The sequence below is a fragment of the Rana temporaria genome, chromosome 7 (genome assembly GCF_905171775.1).
Source record: "Rana temporaria chromosome 7, aRanTem1.1, whole genome shotgun sequence".
Lineage (NCBI taxonomy): Eukaryota > Metazoa > Chordata > Amphibia > Anura > Ranidae > Rana > Rana temporaria.
The window spans coordinates 101,459,901-101,482,485 of NC_053495.1; the positions used below are offsets into that span (position 1 = coordinate 101,459,901).

The window sequence follows — 22,585 nt, forward strand, 5'->3', positions numbered from 1 at the left end:
CACACCTGCAAGGTAACCCCCTTGGGAGAGCGCTTCCCAGAGGGGGTTATCGGAAATGGGGAGGGGCCGAGACAGCCACTGAGGGACCCCAGAAGACGAGGACCGGGGCCACTCTGTGCAAAATGAGCTGCACAGTGGAGGTAAGTATGACATGTTGGTTTGTTAATTAAAAAAAATATATTCAAACCTTTAGTGTCACTTTAATTTCATAGAATGCATTAAGGTGAAAAACCTTGAGGCTTTACAACTACTTTTATCTTTTTCTTTTTTCTTTTCTAAAATACACTGACACAAACTGAAACACTGACACTAAACCCTAGTACAATCTACTACTGGCAGCTCAGGTCGGAGTCACTCCAACAATCCAACGTTACACCATCACTAACTGACACTAACTTGAAACTAACAATAACTGACACACTGGGCCAGATTCACAAAGAGATACGACGGTGTATCTACAGATACACCATCGTATCTCTGATTTTTACTGGTCCTATCTATGCATCTGATTCATAGAACCAGTTACGCATAGATAGGGCTGAGATCCGACAGTGTCACACTGTGTTACACTGTCGGATCTTTTTTTGGATTTAAAAATGGCGCCGGGGCGTTCCCGCTGATTTACACTGAATAATATGTAAATCAGCGAGATACGCAAAATTCACGAACGTACGCGGACCCAACGCTGTGTTCTTACGTCGTTTCCGTAGCGCGGTACCCGTCGTATACTTACCCCTGCTAAAAGCAGGGGTAAGTATTGTTAAGTATGGCCGTCGTTCCCGCGTCGAATTTGAAATTTCCTACGTCGTTTGCGTACGCCGATTCACGAACACGCGCGTCGCAAGTCCCGCTCACGTCGCAACCACTGACGTCCTATTGACGTCAGTGGGAGCAATGCACGCCGTGAAATTCCCCGGACGGCGCATGCGTATTTAAATCGGCGCGGGAGCACGCCTGATTTAAATAGTACACTCCCCCAGCCGCGGAATTAGAATTACGCCGGGGGAGTTAGGATCCGCCGTCGCAAGTTTGGAGGTAAGTGTGTTGTGAATTTGACACTTTCCTCACAAACTTGCGAGGGCGGATCTTAAAACACATAGGTTACACGGATCTAAAGATCCGCTAACCTTTGTGAATCTGGCCCACTGTCACTAACTGACACTTACACTGTCAAATCACTGGCACCAACACTGACACTAATGCTGGCCATACACTATATGATAAATTGGCAGAAATTCGGTCATTTGGACAGTTCATTCGTTTTTCGGCCAGTTAATGGGCACAAAATCTGTAATCATTGGGACGTTTTTGAGCGGACAAGTGGAATGGACAAGTTTGGAAATTTTCTGCCGAACGAACGATAAATTGAAAGGTTAATGTGTTTCTTGTCCAAACTGTTTGCATTAGGTATATGTTAAAAAAATAAACAAAAAATTGCTTCATTTATGTCCATTGAACGATTTATCGGTCATTACATGATGGCACTATCAATTGCTCTTACAGCCGAATGTTCGTTTTTTTGAAAATTGGTTCGGCTAATTTTTCGTATAGCGCATTACACTCCCTACACTAGATCAAGCACTGAACTAGTTAATCTTTATTTTTTTTTAAACATGTCCTCTAGTGAGGAAAAGATACAATGCGTGTTGTTTATCCTTGAGGAAAAAGAAACACAGGGGAGGGCTACAGTGTGAATGATCACTGTGATACCCAATCAGAGGCTATCACAGCATTCATGTGACCAGGATCCAATTCCCCTGTGTCCCGATCGTTAGTAGAGACCCGGGGCTGTCGCAGATAGCCCGGTCTCTCTATGCTGTGTGCACAAGCGAGCTTGCATCCAGCACAAACGCAAGAACACATAGACGCTGCTCCCAGGTCTACAGACCACTTCCCAGACGCATCATATGTGTTAGGGGTTAAAGATTAAAGCTTGCTACGCACTCGTAATTTTCCTTTGAAATTTTTCATTCTAAGAATGTTCATTCTATTTTAGAATGGTTAGTGGGATCAAATCGATATTCATTCTCAATCATAATGACGAGAACATTCGAAGGACCCGAATAAACTATTTCTCGAAAGAAAAAATTGCTAACCGTAAATATGATTTTGTTCAGGAAATTACATTTATACTAAAATCGAATGTTATAAGTAAATAACATTTTGAAGTATTTTGAACAACATTGTCAGGTCATTGAATGTACTGAATTTTTTTATTTTTGACCAGCTTTGTACATACCTAGTTGTTTTATTTGTGTCTCTTATATCTGCCTGGAGTTCAAATTGAAAACTAGTTAGATCTAGAATCATTAAATATTTAGAATCATATTTTGTATTTGGAAGAAAATGTACTGCTGTAGTTTAAATCAGATTATAACTTATAGGGGGAGATTTACTAAAACTGGAGACTGCAAAATCTGGTGTAGCCCTGCATGGTAGCCAATCATGTTCTAACTTCAGCTTATTCAATTAACTTCTTGAGACCCGGGCCATAGTAAAAAGACGGCCACAACTTTTGCGCAAACCAATCACTATACGCTTATCGCGATTTTTTTTCCCCCCAAAATATGTAGAAGAATACGTATCCGCCTAAACTGAGAAAAAAATATTTAAAAAAATAAATAAATTGGGATATTTATTATAGCAAAAAGTAAAAAATTGAGCTTTTTTCTAAATTGTCGCTCTTTTTTTATTTATAGCACAAAAAATAAAAACCGCAGAGGTGATCAAATACCACCAAAAGAAAGCTCTATTTGTGGGAAAAAAAGGACGTTGATTTTGTTTGGGAGCCACGTCACACGACCGCGCAATTTTTATTTAAAGCGTGACAGTGCCGACAGCTAAAATTTTGCCTGGGCAGGAAGGGGGTATATGTGCCCAGTAAGCAAGTGGTTAAAGGGGTTGTAAAGGTTCGTTTTTTATTTTCTAAGCTAGTGCATTGTTGGTTCACTTAACTTTTCCTTCTATTTCCCTTCTAAATGTTTTTTTTCTTTGTTTGCATTGTCTGAATTTATCACCTCCTGTTCCTCCTCAGTAAGCTGTTCTGGCTGACTAGCCAGATGATGGGGTCAAGTTTACCGAGGAGAAACAGGAAGTGAGAAATTCAGACAAAGAAAAAAAAACACGCGCATCGTGTTCCCAGTAACGCGACGGGAGCGCGCGCGCCCCCTAGCGGCTTTAAAAGACGAGGACGTCATATGACGTCCTGTCAGAATAACTGATCTACCTTGCCGCCGTCAATTGAAGGCGGCTGGTAGTATAGAGGTTAAGCTTTGAGGAAAAAAGAAAAACCGAAAGCTGTTTGGTTTCTATACAGAGCTGCATCATATTTTCCACTCTCCAGTTTTAGTCTGGCTATATATTATACAATTTTATTGTACAACTTTCCTTTAGATTTACCAAAACCATATAATAAGAGGTCAAACCTAAACACTTTCAATTTGTATGCAATCAGGCAGGCCCTTGCACTACATAGTTAAAGGTAAATCTAAAGAAAATTAAATAAGAAAATTGTATGGTGTATGGCCAGCTTTAGTAAATCTCCCCTATACTGCCCTCATAAACCTGTCTGTGACAGAAAGGTTATTATACTACTTTAGATAATACCAGCCATTACAGACTGTATAATCTGATACAACTGTTGAGGAGCTGCTGGTTTGTTTTGGGTGGCACATTTACCTCGTGGCTCTCCGAATTCCTAGGGGTGTATGGTGCATATAGCAGAAGTAAAGGAATGTCCGCAACAGGTGTCTTTTGCTGTGCTCTTTATTACTCAGCCGGGTAAAAACAATAAAACTTGTGGTGAAGAAGGTAAAGTTGAAAGAAAAAGGTGAATAGCAAATTCAGGCGTAGCAATAGGGAAACAGTCCTGCTCCCACATGTAACACTTCTTGCTCCATTCCTGCCTGAGTGGGAATAGCGTACCTGGACAGGCCTCTCTCACTGACCTGGCAGCCAGAGTATTACTCGAACCTTTGAGGATAAGTCTCTGCCACAGACCCTCCTGGAATGAACTGGAACCTTTTGGGAGAAGTCTCGGCCACACACCCTCCTGGAATGAACTGGAACCTTTTGGGAGAAGTCTCTGCCACACACCCTCCTGGAATGAACTGGAACCTTTTGGGAGAAGTCTCTCCCACAGACCCCCCTGGAATGGATTCAGTGAGAAACCTCTGCCACAGGCCCTCCTGATTGTGGTTACGGAGATGAACCTCTTTGGTGGAATTACGCCTGGATCTCCTTCAAATTGCTTTCAGGTATCGACTGACAGGTGACCAGCCTCCCAGTGTCTGGATACCTCGATCCCCGGTGAATTGTCGAGACCCTATTGGATCGCCAGCCTCTCATTGGCTCTCCTCAGATGGACTCCCCACCAAACAGCTATACCGCTTGGGATTTTAAGGATTGGGAACCCAGTCGACCACTGGGCTCCCTGCCACAGCTCAAATGTTCCAGACCAACATGGTCCAGGAACCAGGAACTCCGCGTGGCACGCAAGCCCCAGCCCGGTAGGCCTTAACGCCAGGGCGCCGTGGTGCAGACACCCTAAAGGTGGATGCCAAACTTGGAGAAGAACCCAGAACTAATGGCGTCTGCCCCATAAATACCCTCCCCCAGCATGCACAGCGAGGCCCAACCCTCCTGATTGGATGCTGGGGAAGAGCACCCAAACCTTGACTCCACTGCTGCCACCCACTGCCCTGGGGTGGGAAGAACATCCTTCCCACCCCAGCACAACAGACAGGCAAGCTGAGACAGAGACCCAATTTGAACATATCAACCAGATCAGAGTTTAACTACACTCTAATCTCCCTCTAAATTGAAATAGCACCGGTACTTTGAAGTAACTAGGCGCTACACAACATTATTCAAAACACCACACCCCACCCAGATGCAGGGAAATGGGTTGTACATTCCAGTAAAATTACCCTGCAGGTCACATCTAAACTTTTTATAGACACAACATTCGCCTGTTGTTTTAATTCTGTATGTTTAGCTGCACATTGATGCTGACACAATTTACAAATGGACTCCTTGCAACAAAGGGCAGATTGTTTGCTGTGTAGGGATCATTCCATAAAAAAACGTGCATTGTATGTAATAAGTAGTTTACTGGCCAGAAGCGGGGAGCAGGATGTCATCTGGGTTCAATATCTGCTACAGGCACACAAATTTATGGAGTCAGTAAATAGTTGTACACTGGAAATTTATGACTCAAGATTGTATTTTGCCTGGGGACACTGAGGATGAAACAATATATTTTTTAACCACTTAAGGACCAAGCCTCTTTTTTCAGATATGTTGTTTACAACTTTTGCCAGAAAATTACTTAGAGCCCCCAAACATTATACATTTTTTTCTAACAACCTAGAGAATAAAATGGTGGTCATTGCAATACTTTATGTCATGTATTTGCGCAGCGGTCTTACAAGTGCACAGTAAAGTTAGCCCAATTTTTTTTATATTGTAAAAGATAATGTTACACCGAGTAAATTGAAACCCACCATGTCATGCTTCAAAATTGCTCCCGCTCGTGGAATGGTAACAAACTTTTACCCTTAAAAATCTCCATAGGTGACGTTTAAAAAATTCTACAGGTTGAATGTTTTGAGCTACAGAGGAGGTCTAGGGCTAGAATTATTGTTCTCACTCTAAAGATCATGGCGATACCTCACATGTGTGGTTTGAACACCATTTTCATATGTGGGCGCTGCTCACGTATGCGTTCGGTTTTGCGTGCAAGCTCGTCGGGACAGGGGCGATTTAAAAAAATAGTTTTTCTTATTTATTTTACTTTATTATATTTATTTTGACAATTTAAAAAAAAATTGGGTCACTTTTATTCCTATTACAAGGAATGTAAACACCCCTTGTAATAGAAAAAAGAATGACAGGTCCTCTTAAATATGAGATCTGGAGTCAAAAAGACCTCAGATCTCATATTTACACTAAAATGCAATAAAAAATGTCTTTAACGTTGCTCCCACCCTGCTATGGTATTGAGACGGGTGGGGTCATCTTCCCCTCACTCGTCTCCATATCCAGCCACAGACAGGACCCGATCGCCTCCGCCGCTACTGACGGCTTCGGTAAGCGGCGGAGGGCGCGGGAGAGCAGTGGGAGGGGGGCCCTCTACCACCGCCAATAACGGTAATCTTGCGGCGAATCCGCCGCAGAGACCACCATTAGCGTAAACCGGACCGCCGCCTGAAGAGGAGGATATCTGGATTATGGCAGCTAGCTGCTGCCATAACAGAGATATCCCGCTTCAAAGTGCCGACGTATATAGTCATGTGGCGGTCCGGAAGTGGTTAACTTGTGCTTCTGGAGCTCTTAATACTTGAATCACTTTGTACATGCCATGGCACATACTAAACCCTAAAGCATTAAAAGTGAGGATCTTGTCAACCGAGAATAAGCTGTATGGTGGTGTGGTTTTGTAGATTCATATAAGGCTTTGTACACTTTATGGCCAATGTTTGTGGAACTGGCCATTACACCTATACAAGCTTGTTGGATATCCCTTTCTAAAGCCATTCATGCTAATATTAAGTTGCTTCCTTTGTAGTTATAACAGCTTACGGTCTTCTGGAAAGACTTTCCACAAGATTTTTGGAGTGTGTCTATTGGAATGTGTGCACATTCAACCAAAAGAGCATTTGTAAAGTCAGGTACAGATGTTGGATAAGACCCAGCTTACATCTGGTGTTAATTTAGGTTAAGGGCAGAGGTCTGTGCTGGCCACTGGAGTTCCTCCTCACCAAACTCATTAAAGCCTGTCTTTATGGACCAAAACAAATCAAACACAAAATGGATAATGCTCAACCCTTACCTAAGTATAATGAGTTAAATATATTGTGGGATTCTACTATTGGATCTATAGCCTATATTTTTTGCAATTAAGGTAGATTTTGTATGTGAATGAGAGTAATTTCTCGCTCATATATATCTCTATCTCGCTGTTTTATCCCTTTTGTGTGGGGACACATGTGACTTTAGGCTATAGATCCAATAGTAGAATCCCACAATATATTTGACTCATTATACATAGGTAGGGGTTAAGCATTATTAATTTTGAGTTTGATTAGTTTTGGTGTTTAATAGTGGAACAACTCCCTCACCTGTCTATAGGGATAAGTGGTTTGAACCTTGTAGGACTTGATTTGTTTATGTCTTTATGGACCAGTACAGAACACAGTCATGCCAAAACAAAAAAGCGCCTTTCCCCATCCATTGCCACAAGGTAGGAAGTACAATGCCTGTACTACACAATGTATAATTAATATAGGGGCACAAAAAAAGGCTACTTCGAGAAGTAACCAAGGTCAGACTATTAAGGCATGGAAACAGTGGAGAAGTATATATCAAAAAATAAGTATTCATTGAAAAAAGTACATAATAGAAAGCAGTATTCAAGAATAAAAAATCCTATACAATAATATAAATGATATAAATTGTGAACTGAGCCATTGTGTGTCTACGTGTTTCGCCGTTGGTCTTCTTCAGGACAACGATCAAGGTTCAAAAGGAATGACAAAAAAAGAACAAGTCTCGCTATCTTACACAGGATTTATCCTGATATACACAATCCGCTAGATAGAAAATTGTCATAATCTGGAAAAATTCCACACAATAGTAAGGACAGTGTACAACGCATAGAGGAATCTATTCGGAAAAACAATAATCCAAATTAGAAATCCAATGGTATACAGGATACCACAAATCTGTAAAAACACTCTCAGATAACTTCCAACCGCAACATTGGTTTAATGATAATAATAAGCTGAGGTTAGAACAGGGGCAACTGTGTCCCGCACATCACAGACAATAGCGCTAAAGAGTCCACAATCCAATAGAGGAGAAAATCTGGGTCTTATAAGCGCAGGCATGGTGTCTGAATGTCCCAACTAGCATACATTGCCAGAAAAGAAGAAATATACTCTCAAGATGTATAATTAATGTAATATTAATGTATAATTAATAGTAATATCAACTGGAAACCCCTGAACCCAATAATTTGGAGGGGTGTTCACATACTTTTGATTAAGTATATTTTTGCAATATCTCATAATCATTTATATTTTTTGACCAATAATACTTACTGAGGTTCTGCCATAGGCCTCCACTCCACAAAATGGTACAGTTTCTGTACATTCTTTAACCATTCCCGTAATATGGCTGTAGTGTTATCAATATTGTGATCGGTTGCTGCCCTAGAAAAAATGAAATACACAATATTATATAGGATTGCACATTTCAGGTTGTATGTTCATTTAAAAATTAGTATTATGTTTAGTATCACATCCATTTATCGACTTTATAGAAAAATTATTTCTTATAGCTTTCTTTGACATATTGCTTCATATTATTCTTAAAGCAGAAATTTAATATGTATATAGAGGGAGAATCTCCTCATGGAGGGACACGGACAGAAGAAGACATGTGATCCCTGTGTCGACACGCATTGGGGAGGGGAATGGATGGTGTAGGCAGTGGCAGCTTTGCTGGACGAGCCGCCACAGGCAAACAAATAGACATAGAGTTGAAATTGGATTATAAAAAAATATGCTGGCTATGGTGTGGTGTGCTACAAGTACCTTGGATGTGTGAGAAGTTTTAAAAAACAATTGTGTTTTTAAACGTTAAAGCATTATGAAGCTTGTCTCTTTATATATGTACAGAGGATATACTATCAGAGAGGCTCAGGAATCTGCAAAGTCTTTATATCACAGCGTTCAACAGCGTTACTGACCCAAATTCATTGTGAGGTCACACGCCCGGAGGTGAGGATAATCACTCTGGGGGGGGCACACGGGAGTGGAGACACCCTTTGGAGTTTAGAGCACTTATTCATAATGATCTACTTCAACTGAATAATATAAGGACATTGTTGGCACATTATCGGTCACCAGATTCAAGAAGCACTTGCGCCCGCGCAACCATAGGTTACGCAGCGCAAGTGCTTACTTGCTCCGGTGTAACGAGTGCTCCTGATTCAGGAACCTCGTTACACCGACTGCAGGCTAAAATCTGCACGGCATAAGGCTCTTATGCCTCGCAGATTTTAGGCTGCATTCTTGCGGGGGCCGCTAGGGGGCGCTCCCATTGTGTATCAGCGTGTAGTATGCAAATTGCATACTACCACTGATTCACAAGCTTGCGCGGGCCCCGCGCAAGCCAGGTACGGAGTTTCTGTACGGCTACTTTTAGCGCAAGGCTGCCCCTTCTAATAGTAGGGGCAGCCAATGCTAAAGTATAGCCGGCCTTCCCGCGCCGTGAAATTTGAATTTCACGGTAATTTGCCCAGCGTAAGCGCGCGCAAGTTAAATCATTTAAATTAGGCGCGCTTCCGCGCCGAGCGTACAGCGCATGCTCCGTCCAGCGCCATTCACGTTCACTTAGAAGCAAATGACGTCCTTGCGACATCATTTGCCGCAATGCACGTCGGGAAAATTTCCCGACGGAGCATGCGCTGTACGCTCGGCGCGGGAGCGCGCCTAATTGAAATGATTCCCGCCCCCGGCGGGATCATTTAACTTGCGCGCGCTTACGCCGGGCAAATTTGCCGGCGCGCCCTCGCAATTCACGGAGCTACTGCTCCGTGAATCGAGGGCAGCGCAAAATATTTGCGGGGGCGCAGGGCAAAATCGTTGCCCTGCTCCCCAGCAAATATCGCGCAATTCTACTTGAATCTGGGCCACTATTTATAAGGCATAGATATTGGTACAATTGATGAGTAATAGTGCATGTTTTTTACTGGTTTTTGATGATGCACAGTATTGTTTGATTACATGGACTAGGATTTGGAACACTGCATATGCATTTTTGCACACACATTTTGAACACTTGGATTGTACAGTATAGCGGGGCACATTGATATATTATTTAGAAATAAAAACCTGATAGATCCAAAAATCTAATAGAGCCAAAAAAGATTTACAAGAACACTTCATAACTGAGTTGAGTGACTAGATATATGTTTACAGCTGAGAAATAGTGAGAAGTGAAGTTTTTCTAAAGGTGGACTACGATGTAACACAGAATCGCTATTCTCTGCGTTTGGTTGTGAAATTTTCCAGGTAGGTGCTATACTGCAGATTATGGACACTCTACAAAATGCTTTCCCAAGCTCTCCTAATTAATTCAGTGTTGCATTTTCCTGCCAAAAGTTGTTGGCCAAAATATCCCTCCTGTTCTCTTCTTATTGGTTACTGAAAGGGTGGTAGCAAACATACATGGAAACATTCATTATCTCTTTCATACAGAGTGGATTGCTAGACCATTGCTCAGAGGTGTCGTTAATTATATAATATCTCTCTACTGTACATCCCGTTGAATATGGTTTCACTTAGTTACCATGGACTTTCCACTAAATTAGTCAGAGCAAAGAACCAGGGTTGACACAAAATGAGCTAGACAGTGCCGAACATTTAGAGAAAAATCCTTATGCCTAGTACACGCGATCAGTTTTCCCGACGGTCAAAAGACCGTCCACAGCTCATCCCTGAATCCCAGGTCCACAGGACACCTCTGCAACACCTCTCCACATTTTACTTCTGCACTTATAATGCGCCCCCCCTCATCCATCCCAGCTCTTTCACTTCTGAACCCCCCCCCCTTCCATTCATAGCTCTCACCTCTGCACGCATTTCTTTTTTATTCACAGCTCTGCACCTAAATACCCCTAATCCACAGCTCTCACCTCTACACTTCCAGACCCACAGCTCTCACCTTTACATTGAGCCTCCCCCCCCCCCCCCAATTTACAGCTCCCACCTTTGCACCCACCCACCGTCCTCGTTTTCTATAGCTCTCACCCCTGTACCTTATCCAATCACGTTATCCACAGCTCTCACTTCTGCACTCTCCCTTTCACAACCACAGCTGTCACATTTGCACCCCCTTTCCCCATCCACAGCTTGCATTTCCACATCTCCTCACAGCTCTCAAATCTGCACCCTACCTCCATCCACAACTCTCACCTCTGCAGCCCCCTTCTCCATCCACAACTCTCACCTCTGCACCCCCTTCCTCGATCCACAGCTCTCACCTCTTCACCCCCTTCCTCTATCCACAGCTCTCACCTCTGCACCCCCTTCCTCTATCCACAGCTCTCACCTCTGCACCCCCCCCCTCCATCCACAGCTCTCACCTCTGCACCCCCTTCCTCTATCCACAGCTCTCACCTCTGCACCCCCTTCCTCTATCCACAGCTCTCACCCCATGTTCCCCTCTCAATCCACAGCTCCCAATCTTTGTACCCCCCTTACTTCATTCACAACTCTCACCTTTGCTTACCCCTTTAAATTCACAGCTCTCATTCCTACATCCCTTTCCTCATTCACAGATCTCACTACTACACACTGGCTCTATCCACAGCTCTCACCCCTACAGCCATCCCCTAATCCACAGCTTTAACCTCTATCCACTCTCTATCCATATCTTTCACAACCCCCTTTATTCATAGCTCTAACCTCTGCACCCCCTCCATTTAAAGCTTTCATCTTTGCACCCAGCATTCTCTTCCCCAAAGTTATCACCTTTGCGCCCCTTCCCTAAACCACTGCTATGCCTTTTGCACCCCCCCCCCCCCCCCCATTTACAGCTCTCATCTCTTTACCCCCGTCAATTCACAGTTCTCATCTCTGCAACCTTCTCCATTCTCATCTCCACACTACCCTCTCAACTCAACTGATCAGTTGCTTTTCCTATCATGAAACAAAGAGAGGATTGTTACCAAGATACAAGAGGCTGTGTTGCGACAGTTGACAGCCACCAATGGCTGCGCTGCTCTCAATCCATCCGCTCTAGCCAATCAGCGGCCAGGCTGAGCGGCGAAGAGGATCTCGGGACCGAGCGTGGGACTTTCAAGGGGTCAGGTAAGTATAACGGGGGCTCGGGGGTCGGCCGCATGAGATGTTTTTTCACCTTAATGTATAGATTGCATTAAGGTGAAAAATATTTTTACTTTACAACTCCTTTAAGGTATGGCCCCTTCTCTTGGCATACCTTTCAGCAGGGCAGGCCACACTTCAGGTCCTATTTGTGTTGTTAGTCTTGTGACGTCTTTATTTGACCCATATCTCTTCATACAGAGGGCTCCGACCATAAATATATTTTAGTGTTAGAGAAGAGCCTTGTGGCTGTGCAGGTATTATATAATATTGTAGGTCAGTGGAGCAGTTATCACATTTAGCAACTCTTTGTTTTATTATCCAATTTTATCAGTATTAGGATGTGACCTTTTTTTATCTCACACTACTGCCACTGTATATACAGAATACCAAACACAGTTCTTCAAAGCTACACAGTTCTGTTTACCTGGTTGCAATAACCTAACTCCAGACAAAACTTTTTAAATTAATTTTGCATGTACTTCAATAGTAAATACTTCGGGGCATATCCACAAAAGAATTACGCCGACATATCTATTTATACGCCGGCGTAATTTTTAATTTCCTGCGTTGTATCTTTGTTTTGTATCTTCAAAACAAGATACAACGGCATCTCGGGTCGATCCGACAGGCGTACGTCTTAGTACACCGTCGGATCTAAGATGCAATTTTTCGGCGGCCGCTAGGTGGTGTTTCCCATCGAATTCCGCGTTGAGTATGCAAATTAGCTAGTTACGGCGATCCGTCTTATTTTTTTACGTCGTTTGCGTTCGGCTTTTTCCGGCATATAGTTAAAGCTACTGTTATGAGGCGTACTCAATGTTAAGTATGGCCATCGTTCCCGCGTATAAATTTAAAATTTTTACGTTGTTTGCGTAAGTCGTTCGCGAATAGGGATTTGCGTAGAATGATGTCACAGTCGTGAGCATTGGTTTGTTCCGGGTTAATTTCGAGCATGCGCACTGGGATACCCCCACGGACGGCGAAAAAAAAACGTTGTTTACGTCGGGTCACAACGTATTTACATAAAACACGCCCTATCACAGAGATTTGAATGCCGCGCCATTACTCCGCCAAAGATACACTACGCCGCCGTAACTTACGGCGCAAATTCTTTGAGGATTCGAAAAAAAAAAGGTTAGTTACGGCGGCGTAGTGTGTCTTAGATACGCTAGGCCCGGCACAATAATGCGCCGCTGTACGTGGATCTACCCCCTCTGCTATAAATGTATTTCTCTTCTCTAGTCTATTAGGTAGATCACCTTACGTGACAGTAGTTCAGGGAATGAGGGCAGTGGTAGTCCATAGATGTCAGAGGGAAATCTCTTGAATGGGGGCACAGATGGCATATGGAACTTCATAGAGTGTCTATCTCTTCCATACTATGTCCAAAACTAAATAAAAATCTTTACTTAGAGTTGGGGGTTATTTTAATCCCTTTAGCTAATATGAATAAAATATATAATCGTAGGGTGTGGCCTGTGCAACTGACGTCATCACTCTTTTTCCTTCACGGAAGTCGATAGTCACAGTGAACAGCGAGCATAGGAAGCCTTTGGAGATGCCACGAACGTTTACATTTTATTTCACCACGCATCACGATCATCTATCTTGTGCAATTGTTTTTGCTCATTAAACCCTCTTATTTAACCACTTAAGGACATATGTACATATACGTCAGCAGAATGGCACAGGCAGGCACATCAACGTATATATACGTCCTCTGCTTGACGTGGGTCGGGGGTCCCCCGGTACATGCGGCGGTCCCCGTGGCTTCAGGAGCGATCCGGGACGACGGCGCGGCTATTCGTTTATAGCCGCTCCGTCGCGATCGCTCCCCGGAGCTGAAGAACGGCTTCCCCGTGCTTCACTGTGTCGGCGCATCGATCGCGTCATTCCCTTTATAGGGAAGACACAATCGATGACGTCATTCCTACAGCCACACCCCCCTACACTAGTAAACACATACACAGTGATCCCTAAATGTTACAGCGCCCCCTGTGTTTAACTCCCAAACTGCAACTGTCATTTTCACAATAAAGAATGCAATTTAAATGCATTTTTTGCTGTGAAAATGACAATTGTCCCAAAAATGTGTCAAAATTGTCCGAAGTGTCCGCCATAATGTCGCAGTCACGAAAAAAATCGCTGATCGCCGCCATTAGTAGTAAAAAAAAAAAACAAAAAAAAAACTATCCCCTATTTTGTAAACACTATAAATTTTGCGCAAACCAACCGATAAACGATTATTGCGATTTTTTTTTTACCAAAAATAGGTAGAAGAATACGTATCGGCCTAAACTGAGGAAAAAAAAATGTTATATATGTTTTTGGGGGATATTTATTATAGCAAAAAGTAAAAAATATTGCATTTTTTTCAAAATTGTCGCTCTATTTTTGTTTATAGCGCAAAAAATAAAAACCGCAGAGGTGATCAAATACCACCAAAAGAAAGCTCTATTTGTGGGGAAAAAAAGACGCCAATTTTGTTTGGGAGCCACGTCGCACGACCGCGCAATTGTCTGTTAAAGCGACGCAGTCCCGAACTGTAAAAACCCCTTGGGTCTTTAGGCAGCATTTTGGTCTGGGGCTTAAGTGGTTAAATACTACACCATGGATCCTATTTGTGTTTATATCTTTTGAGAGATACAGACCTTATCAGCTTCTGACATCCAGACATCTGCATAGGTCTTTTGGAAGACCATTAAATCCCTGTGCTTGGTGTATACTAAGTGGATGAAGGATCTTTCTTCACAAATCTTCTTTGTCACTCTATTTCTGCACCTCTATGAGAATATATTAGTTAACCCTTCACAGATTTCAATTTGGGACATTTGCTTCAGGTTTTCTCACCTTATGTTTGGGACTCTGCCTTAGTTTTCCTTTTTGGATGTTTTTTCACTTCATACATTTTATAACTGTTATTTATACATTTATAATATATGTCTGTTTTTTTATGCTTTTATTGGGATCACTCCTTTTCAGCTTTGAATTTATTTATTCCCATTTTGCCACAGATTTTATTGTTTAGCATGCACAGTGTTTTTTTAACATTTATGCATCATTGCATTTTTGGGTTATATCTTATTTACTTTGATCCTCTTCCTTATTAATAGCAAAATTGTCATATTCTTAGTGCTATAACCACATTTTTATCATAAGATATATAATCACCTACTGAAACAAGCCAGCCCGATGCCCTGTCTGGGACTTATGTATATAATTGTATGCAAAAAAATTACCCATTTTCATCTGATCACCTAATGACTCCACCAAAAGCCTAATGATATCCCTCCATATATCCAAAGGAAGGGCGATAAATGTATTTGAATGATAACTGAATGTGAAAGTCCAGGTGCCGAGCATATTGAACAAGAGAATGTAACCTCTGTCCTGCAATAGCTTACAATATGACTGTTCTGCAGATGAATTCAGCAGGTGGAAAGGGGAAGTCTGTCCTGGTCTGGATTGCGGCCCATATTGGTGAGAAGGGCCCAAGAGGTAAGACCTTCATTGCAAAACTCTTACTCACCCTCTTTAGTCACTGATCTACTGAAATATGAATGTGTGCTTTCAAAAAATGTTGGTGATTTTCCATGTTGTTCATTCTGCTTACAGCACAACCCCATATGTTTTGTTCTAGCATTAAAAATATCCTTGCAAATGTCTCCATTTATTTTCAGTTAGATAATGAAGAGGGCTACTGTGTTCTACAAATGGAAATGGAGAGCCTCTGCAAATAAACAGATATTTCCTGTAACCTGGACATTCAGAAAACCAAGTCTGCTCTCTCCGCAAAAGATCTTTTGTGCTCTGTGCTGACTACATAAAAAATAAATAAAAATGGTGCATTCTGTTGAATCAATGACTTGTGGTAAGGACGTACGACAATAAAGAAGAACTAGAATTAAGGTTTCATTTTGTTTTTAAAACCATGTAAGCAAAGTTTCAATTCTAAATACAAAAGATATGTTTATAAATATTAAACTGTCGGTAAACTCTAACAATAAATTTCTCTTTTTTTGCTCCCTTTTGGTCTGTTAAAAGAGAAGTTCGGGATTACCGAAAAGAAAAATCATACTCACCTAGGTGGAATCACATAGGTCAGTGATGGCGAACCTGTGGCACGCGTGCCACAGCTGGCATGCAGAGCCATCTCTTTAGGCATGCGAGATAGTCCAGGTTCGCAGTGGGGAGAGCGCAGCAAGAAGCAGCGGCGAGGTGCAGGAAACTCTCTGCACGAGTGAGTGGGCGGCTCCACAGCCTCCACGCGGAAGACTACAGGCTTGAGAGCACGGGAAGGAGAGAAGAGCTTCACAGCCGAAGAGGGGCGCAGCAGGCACAGAATCCCTGGCGCCTTTCAGAGCCTGGACTCCTTAAACCTCCCCTTCAACAGTGAGGTTCGGAGACCTCACTGTTGACACACAGGCTGACTGGCTGACACACATTCTGATTGTGGGCCCAGAAGACGAGGACAGGTGGGAGGTGGAGGCTTGTGAGAGAGCCGCTGGTTGGAACAGAGCAGAGACACAATTATACACTGACTACCTGCGGACATAGACTGGGGCAAGGAGGCAGAGCAGGGACTGCAGAGTAGGACAGAGCTAGAGTCTCTCTCTCCTCTCAGCCCCCTCCCTCTCTCTCATCCCTCCTCTTTTTCAGTCCCCCTTTCTGTGTCCCCCTCTCTTTGTCTTCTTCCCTCTTTCTCACACCCCTCTCTTTCTGTTCACCCATCTCTCTCAGTCCCCTTTCCTCTCTCTCACACCCATTTCTCTCTGTCCCCCCTCTCTCAGCCCCCCTCCCACTCTCTCTCTGTCCCCTTCCCTTCTTTCTCACACCCCTTTCTCTCAGCCCCCTTCCTTCTCTCTCTCTCTCTGTCTCCCCTCTCTCTGTCCCCTTCCCTCTCACACCCATTTCTCTCTGCCCCCTTCCTGACTACAAAACACCTCCCCTTGTTATAGAGAATAGGGGGAAGTGTTATGTAGTCCTAAAAAATTAACTTATTTTCCTAGCATGTCAATGCTACTCAGTATGGTTGTCAACCTAAGACAGAAGTTAATGGCAGGATTATCAGGTAAAAAAATGGAAAAACAATGTGAACATTTTTTAATGCAGCCACCACATCTAAGAACGGGTAGCCTGAAATACTATCAAATGTTGTTCTTGAGTTAACTACAGTTAGCATATCCCTATAGATAGAAAATACAAGATTGATTTTATTTATTTTTCTATATATACACAAAACATCTGGGCCCAGATTCACAAAGGACTTACGACGGCGTATCTCCAGATACGCCGTCGTAAGTCCGAATGTGAGGCGTCGTATCTCGGCGCCTGATTCAAAGAATCAGATACGCCAGAATTTGTCTAAGATACGACTGACGTAAGTCTCTTACGCCGTCGTATCTTAGGTGCATATTTATGCTGGCTGCTAGGGGCGCTTCCGTATATTTCTGTGTTGATTATGCAAATGAGCTAGATACGCCGATTCACAAACGTACTTGCGCCCGGCGTATTAAAATACGCTGTTTCCGTAAGGCGTACGACCAGCGTAACTTTACCCCTCATAAAGCAGGGGTTAGTCATGTTATGGTATGGACGTCAGAAACGTCGGAAACATCGTCGTATTTTATGTTGTTTGCGTAAGTCGTCCGTGAATGGGGATGGGCATAGGTTACGTTCACGTCGACTAAACATTGAGCCGGCGTAACTTAGGGAGAAAATTCCACGTGATACTGAGCATGCGCGCGCATGCGCCGTTTGTTTGGCGCGTCATTTACCTGGGGTCACGATTCATTTCCATACAACACGCCCCCTACCAGCCTACTTTGAATTAGGCGGGCTTACGCTGGCCCATTTACGCTACGCCACCGTAACTTAGGGCGCAAGTTCTTTGTGAATACGGTACTCGCCTCTCTAAGTTACGGCGGCGTAGCGTATATGAGATACGCTACGCCCGCCTAAACTTAAGCCATTGCATCTGAATCTGGCCCATATTATCCACAATGTCTTCCCCTTTTAGCAATGAATGATACATTAAAGTAAACAATCATTTCAGGGTCACATAAAGAAGAATGATCCCAACAGAGCAGGTGTTCTGCCGGAGGGCGTCCTGATCTGCAGCAAAAAAAGGACCAATTTAGGGTTTGTTTTATATTTGCTCTGCACTCTGAAGAATAATCCGCAGTGTACCGCTTTCCAGAGAGCAATAAACAGGCAACAGTGTTAACCTTCCTCCAGCCACAAGTGTAAACTAGGCCTTAAAACAAAGAGCAGATACTGCTATATTTTCTCCACTCACCAACAGTGCTTGGAACTGCAAACAGCCATACAGGGTCTGTAGACTGTGCATAGCCTATGTAATTACTCTCCCTGGTCCTTCAGCTGTCTCATACAACCACCCACTGAAATGCATTAAAAGATAAGGGCCATTCCAGACACTGCCTATCCCAGTTCCTTATGTGCAACTACAAAAACTAGTGAAATATTACCAATCGACTCAATTGCGCGCCGTTACCTCCTGGTTCCCCCAACGGTCGTATAACAAATGGACAGAAATGTAAAAAATATGGCTAGCACCCATGCACCCAAATAGCTTACTCTGGAATGTGAACGCGGAGGCGGACCCGAAAAGGCTTCTGGGGGCTATGATGTTACTTAGATTGCTTTGACGCAAACTCTCCCATGCCCATGGGCTCAGCTCAGAGTGTTCACTGCTGACCTCTTTCCTCTATAACCTCACCATCTGGTCTCACTCGCCAGATGTCCTCACCCTGGGTGACACAAAACCTCTTTCACTTCGGCCACTTGGTGGACCCTAGATCACATAAATTGCTATCATTTACTCAACTCCAGGAATAACATGACTTACCTCGCCAGGTGTTTTATGGCTATCTGCAAATACGTCACTATGCCCAATCCTTCGTCCCGAATCTCCAGTTTTCAGCGCCATCCTTTTTCGAGAGCATAATTATGGAGGGAACGGCACGCAGTGGCCTGATATCTGAAATATAACGGCTGCTTAATTCCTACTCCATTGCCAACCAGGCTGGGAAAGGGTACTGGGGGAAGAAACCCCGAAGGCGACGTGGCAGGCAGCAAAAAGCTCCTACAGTACTCTCTACAAGGAGAACGCTTATAAAAATTCTGTATTTTTGGTACCTGACACCACATAAGTTTAACGCTATCTACCCCACCTGCTCAGATTGGTGCTGGCGCTGCCAGGGTGACAAGGGCACCCTATACCATATCTATTAGAGATGCCCCAAGATTGTACCTTTTTTGGACAGAGGCACAGCTCTTGCTGTCCCGACTTTTGGAGGTACAGGTCCCCCTTACTTCAAAACTATTCTTACTCGGTGTATCACCCTTCGGATTTCCAAACCAGCCAAAAAATTGCTTAAACACATTTTCACAGCTGCTCGATGCCTCGTCGCCCTCCACTGGAAACAGCGCTCCCCACCCTCCCAAGAAGATCTGTACACTAGAATAAAAGATGTAGAACTCATAGAAAATATGACTGCTAGGCTATAAGATAGGCTGGAAATGCCAGCGCAATTGTCAGTTAAAATACCGCAGTGCCTTATAGCAAACAATGGCCTAGTCATTAAGGAGGTAAATTCTTCCAGGTCTGAAGTGGTTAATGGAACTGGCCATTGTTATCATGAAGGTCAATTTAATTTGGTAAGAAGTTTGTCATGTTAATTCTGTCCACCATGAGATTTAGTCTTCTACAGGCTTATTCCTATGATATACCCAGTTTGCCTTCTGCCTATGCCTGATCTCAATGCTTCTGATACCTGACCTCTGGCTTGCTCCTTTACTCCACATCCTGCTTATCCCTTGGGCTCATCTTCTGACCGTGTGATACTAACCTCGCCTGGCATTCTGTTTATACTCTTGTCTTCTAAATGTGTACCTCTGCTTCCTGCCTGTTGCCAGCTTCTGCTTGTCTAACCCCAATCAGCTGGATGGGTAAAGCCTTAAGGCCCCTACACACGACACGAAAATCGAATGGAAAAGTTTGTACGACGAGCTGTCTGACGATTTTCGGATCGTTAGTACAGTGCTTTCGACAGCCAATTTCACTTTTTTGTCAGACAAAAACTGGATGTGCAGACTACAAAATTTTTGTCGGATATAAACTCAACGTTCGATTTTTGTTTCATTAGTATGTTTTTTTTATATGAAAAAAATCATAAGAGCATGACTACGCATGCTCAGAAACAAAAGAACATACAAAATCTTACAAGACAATACGTCACTTCTGAATTTGTATTCTGTCATACGAAAATGTACGCATTGTGAGTAACCTCTTCACTTTCGACTAGTATGCCACAAAAAACGGACGCTCGGTCGTCCGAAAATCTAAGCATGTGTACGAGGCTTTAGACTCTTGAACTGACACCATACAAAATTTGCCATGAGGCATTTGTAAGGGTTTAAGGTTCTGAAGCTAGGGTCCTTAACTGTTACATATGATTGTAAGGGGTTAAGAGTTTCAGAGCAAGTGTTATTTCACTAATTTTAGTAGAATTCTAAAAGGTCTTACATACATAATTTATTGTATGTTTTTATCTCTGAACAAAAGATTATACATGCAAAACATTCCTTAGAGCCGGTTCACACAGGGGCGGCACGACTTCGGGGGCGACTCGGCCAGACGACCTGAAGACGACTTCTAAGGCGATTTGCAAAATGACTTCTGTATAGAAGTCAATGCAAATCGCCCCGACGACGTCCTGTATGTGACGAAACGCATAGGCGTGGCCTAGCTTGTGACGTCATCACGCACTACCCGGAGACACACGGTGACAGAGTGTGAGCAGACGGAGGAAAACACAGAGGAGACGCCACTCCGAAAACCATTCAGTCTACACGCTGTTTTTGTGTTCTACTCACTGTAAGTGCGCCTTTTTCATTTTATTAAACCCTGCATAGTTTACGGATTTACACTATGTGGCTCTTTATTGTCTTTCATTACATGGGAGCTTGAAGGGACTATACTTGGAGGCACGCACTTCGCTTATGAGACCCATTCCAGCATCTGAATTAGTCCTTTGGGAGGACTTTTAAATATCCCTGGGCCCTATAAAGACCGCTGCAATACCGGTCTTATCATCTGGTAAGGAGACTACATCTTTATATACCGGGTGTCCTTTATGGTGGAGGATTTCTACTTTCAACATCACTATTCAATACATGATCTTTTTTGGACTTTTATTGAACTATTGTTCTCTTTTCACTATTCATTTATTTTTTCACAAATTTTTTTAACATTTTTTTGGTGATTACATATATTTTTAGCGCTGTACTTTTTTTGTATTTTATATAATGCATATAATTGTCTTAATATTATCAGTAAAGTCAGAGAATGATTCTTTCCTGTACTGAAATCTCTCTCAACGGGGGGCCACCCGAACAAACACACTGGGACTGCCTAAAGTCAATCAGCGCCAGTCTGCACCCCTACAGCATTGACACATTGTCTGGCAGCTGGGACATTGTTCTGGGACACTTGGGTGCTTTGTAATATTTAGAACTGACCACATTCATGCCTCCTGCGTGCCTTCTGCAAGCCCTGTGATGACATCCGGCATGAGTTCCTGTTCTTCAGCTTCTGCTTCACTGTAAGATCCAGTTCTTCTGCTGGCCAGGACTTACTACAGGTACCCCTGGTCACCTTGTGTCCTGTCTTGCCCTGTCATCTATTTTGGGGGACAAACAGGACAGGAGGTGTAAGAGAATGCCCTCTTATCAGTTCGGCCTCTACCAGGTATGTGATGAAATGAAAGATAAAACTCAATAATACGTGTCAGGCCCCGTACACACGTCCAAGAAACTCGACGGGCAAAACACATCGTTTTGCTCGTCGAGTTCCTTGTGAAGCCGCCGAGGATCTCGGCGAGCCAAGTTTCCTCATTGACTAACGAGGAAATAGAGAACATGTTCTCTATTTGGCCCGACGAGATCCTCGTCGGTTTCCTTGGCCAAAAGTGTACAGACGACCGGGTTTCTCGGCAGAATACGGCTCCGATCGAGTTTCTGGCTGAATTCTGCCGAGAAACTCGGTCGTGTGTACGGGGGCCTCAGAGAAAAGCAGCTCAGAAAGCTGTGATTAGAATGGCAGTACAGCAAACCCTGGATCATCCCAGAAGAGCGGCATGGCGTAACCATTTTTTATGCATTACAAACATGTCATTTTAAGTAAAACTCAGAAAGTACAGGTTCTCTTCAAAGTGATTTACGTTAAGTCTCATTCTGGAATTTCAACCATCTGGAACCGTAGGGTGGCTCACACATCAGTATGTGAAGAAAAATATTTTTACCGGTCTCAGCTCATCCCTTGTCCAATTAGGACTTAACCTCTACATGGTGTCAGATGTCACGTTTAAAGCCAACATGTACATTCAGCATGTCCTGTCTATGTTTACATTCCTTGTATACACTGTCCTGCTTAAATGTGCACAAAGCCAGTCATTCATAGACAGTCATACAAAGAGAAATCATTGTTTCTAATAATGATAGCTTCTATGGATTTCCATGTGAAATGAATAAGTATGCTGTCTACCAATTACCAGTACATGATGCAGAATTTTATAAGACTTCTGTCTTTCATTAGAGGTAAAAATAATATGAAATTTCAATATACAAAATTCTAAAGGCTACTGAAAGCAACATGAACTTAGTTA

General features: G+C 43.1%; 1 protein-coding gene across 1 annotated transcript in view; it reads right to left on the reverse strand.

The window, feature by feature from the left end:
* COLGALT2 (collagen beta(1-O)galactosyltransferase 2) overlaps positions 1–22,585 on the reverse strand; it is a 125,771-nt gene that overhangs the window by 53,715 nt on the left and 49,471 nt on the right. Inside the window, exon 2 of the mRNA XM_040359797.1 lies at positions 8,103–8,213. Coding sequence (XP_040215731.1) covers positions 8,103–8,213 — 111 coding nt within the window. The remainder of the gene's footprint in view (positions 1–8,102; positions 8,214–22,585) is intronic.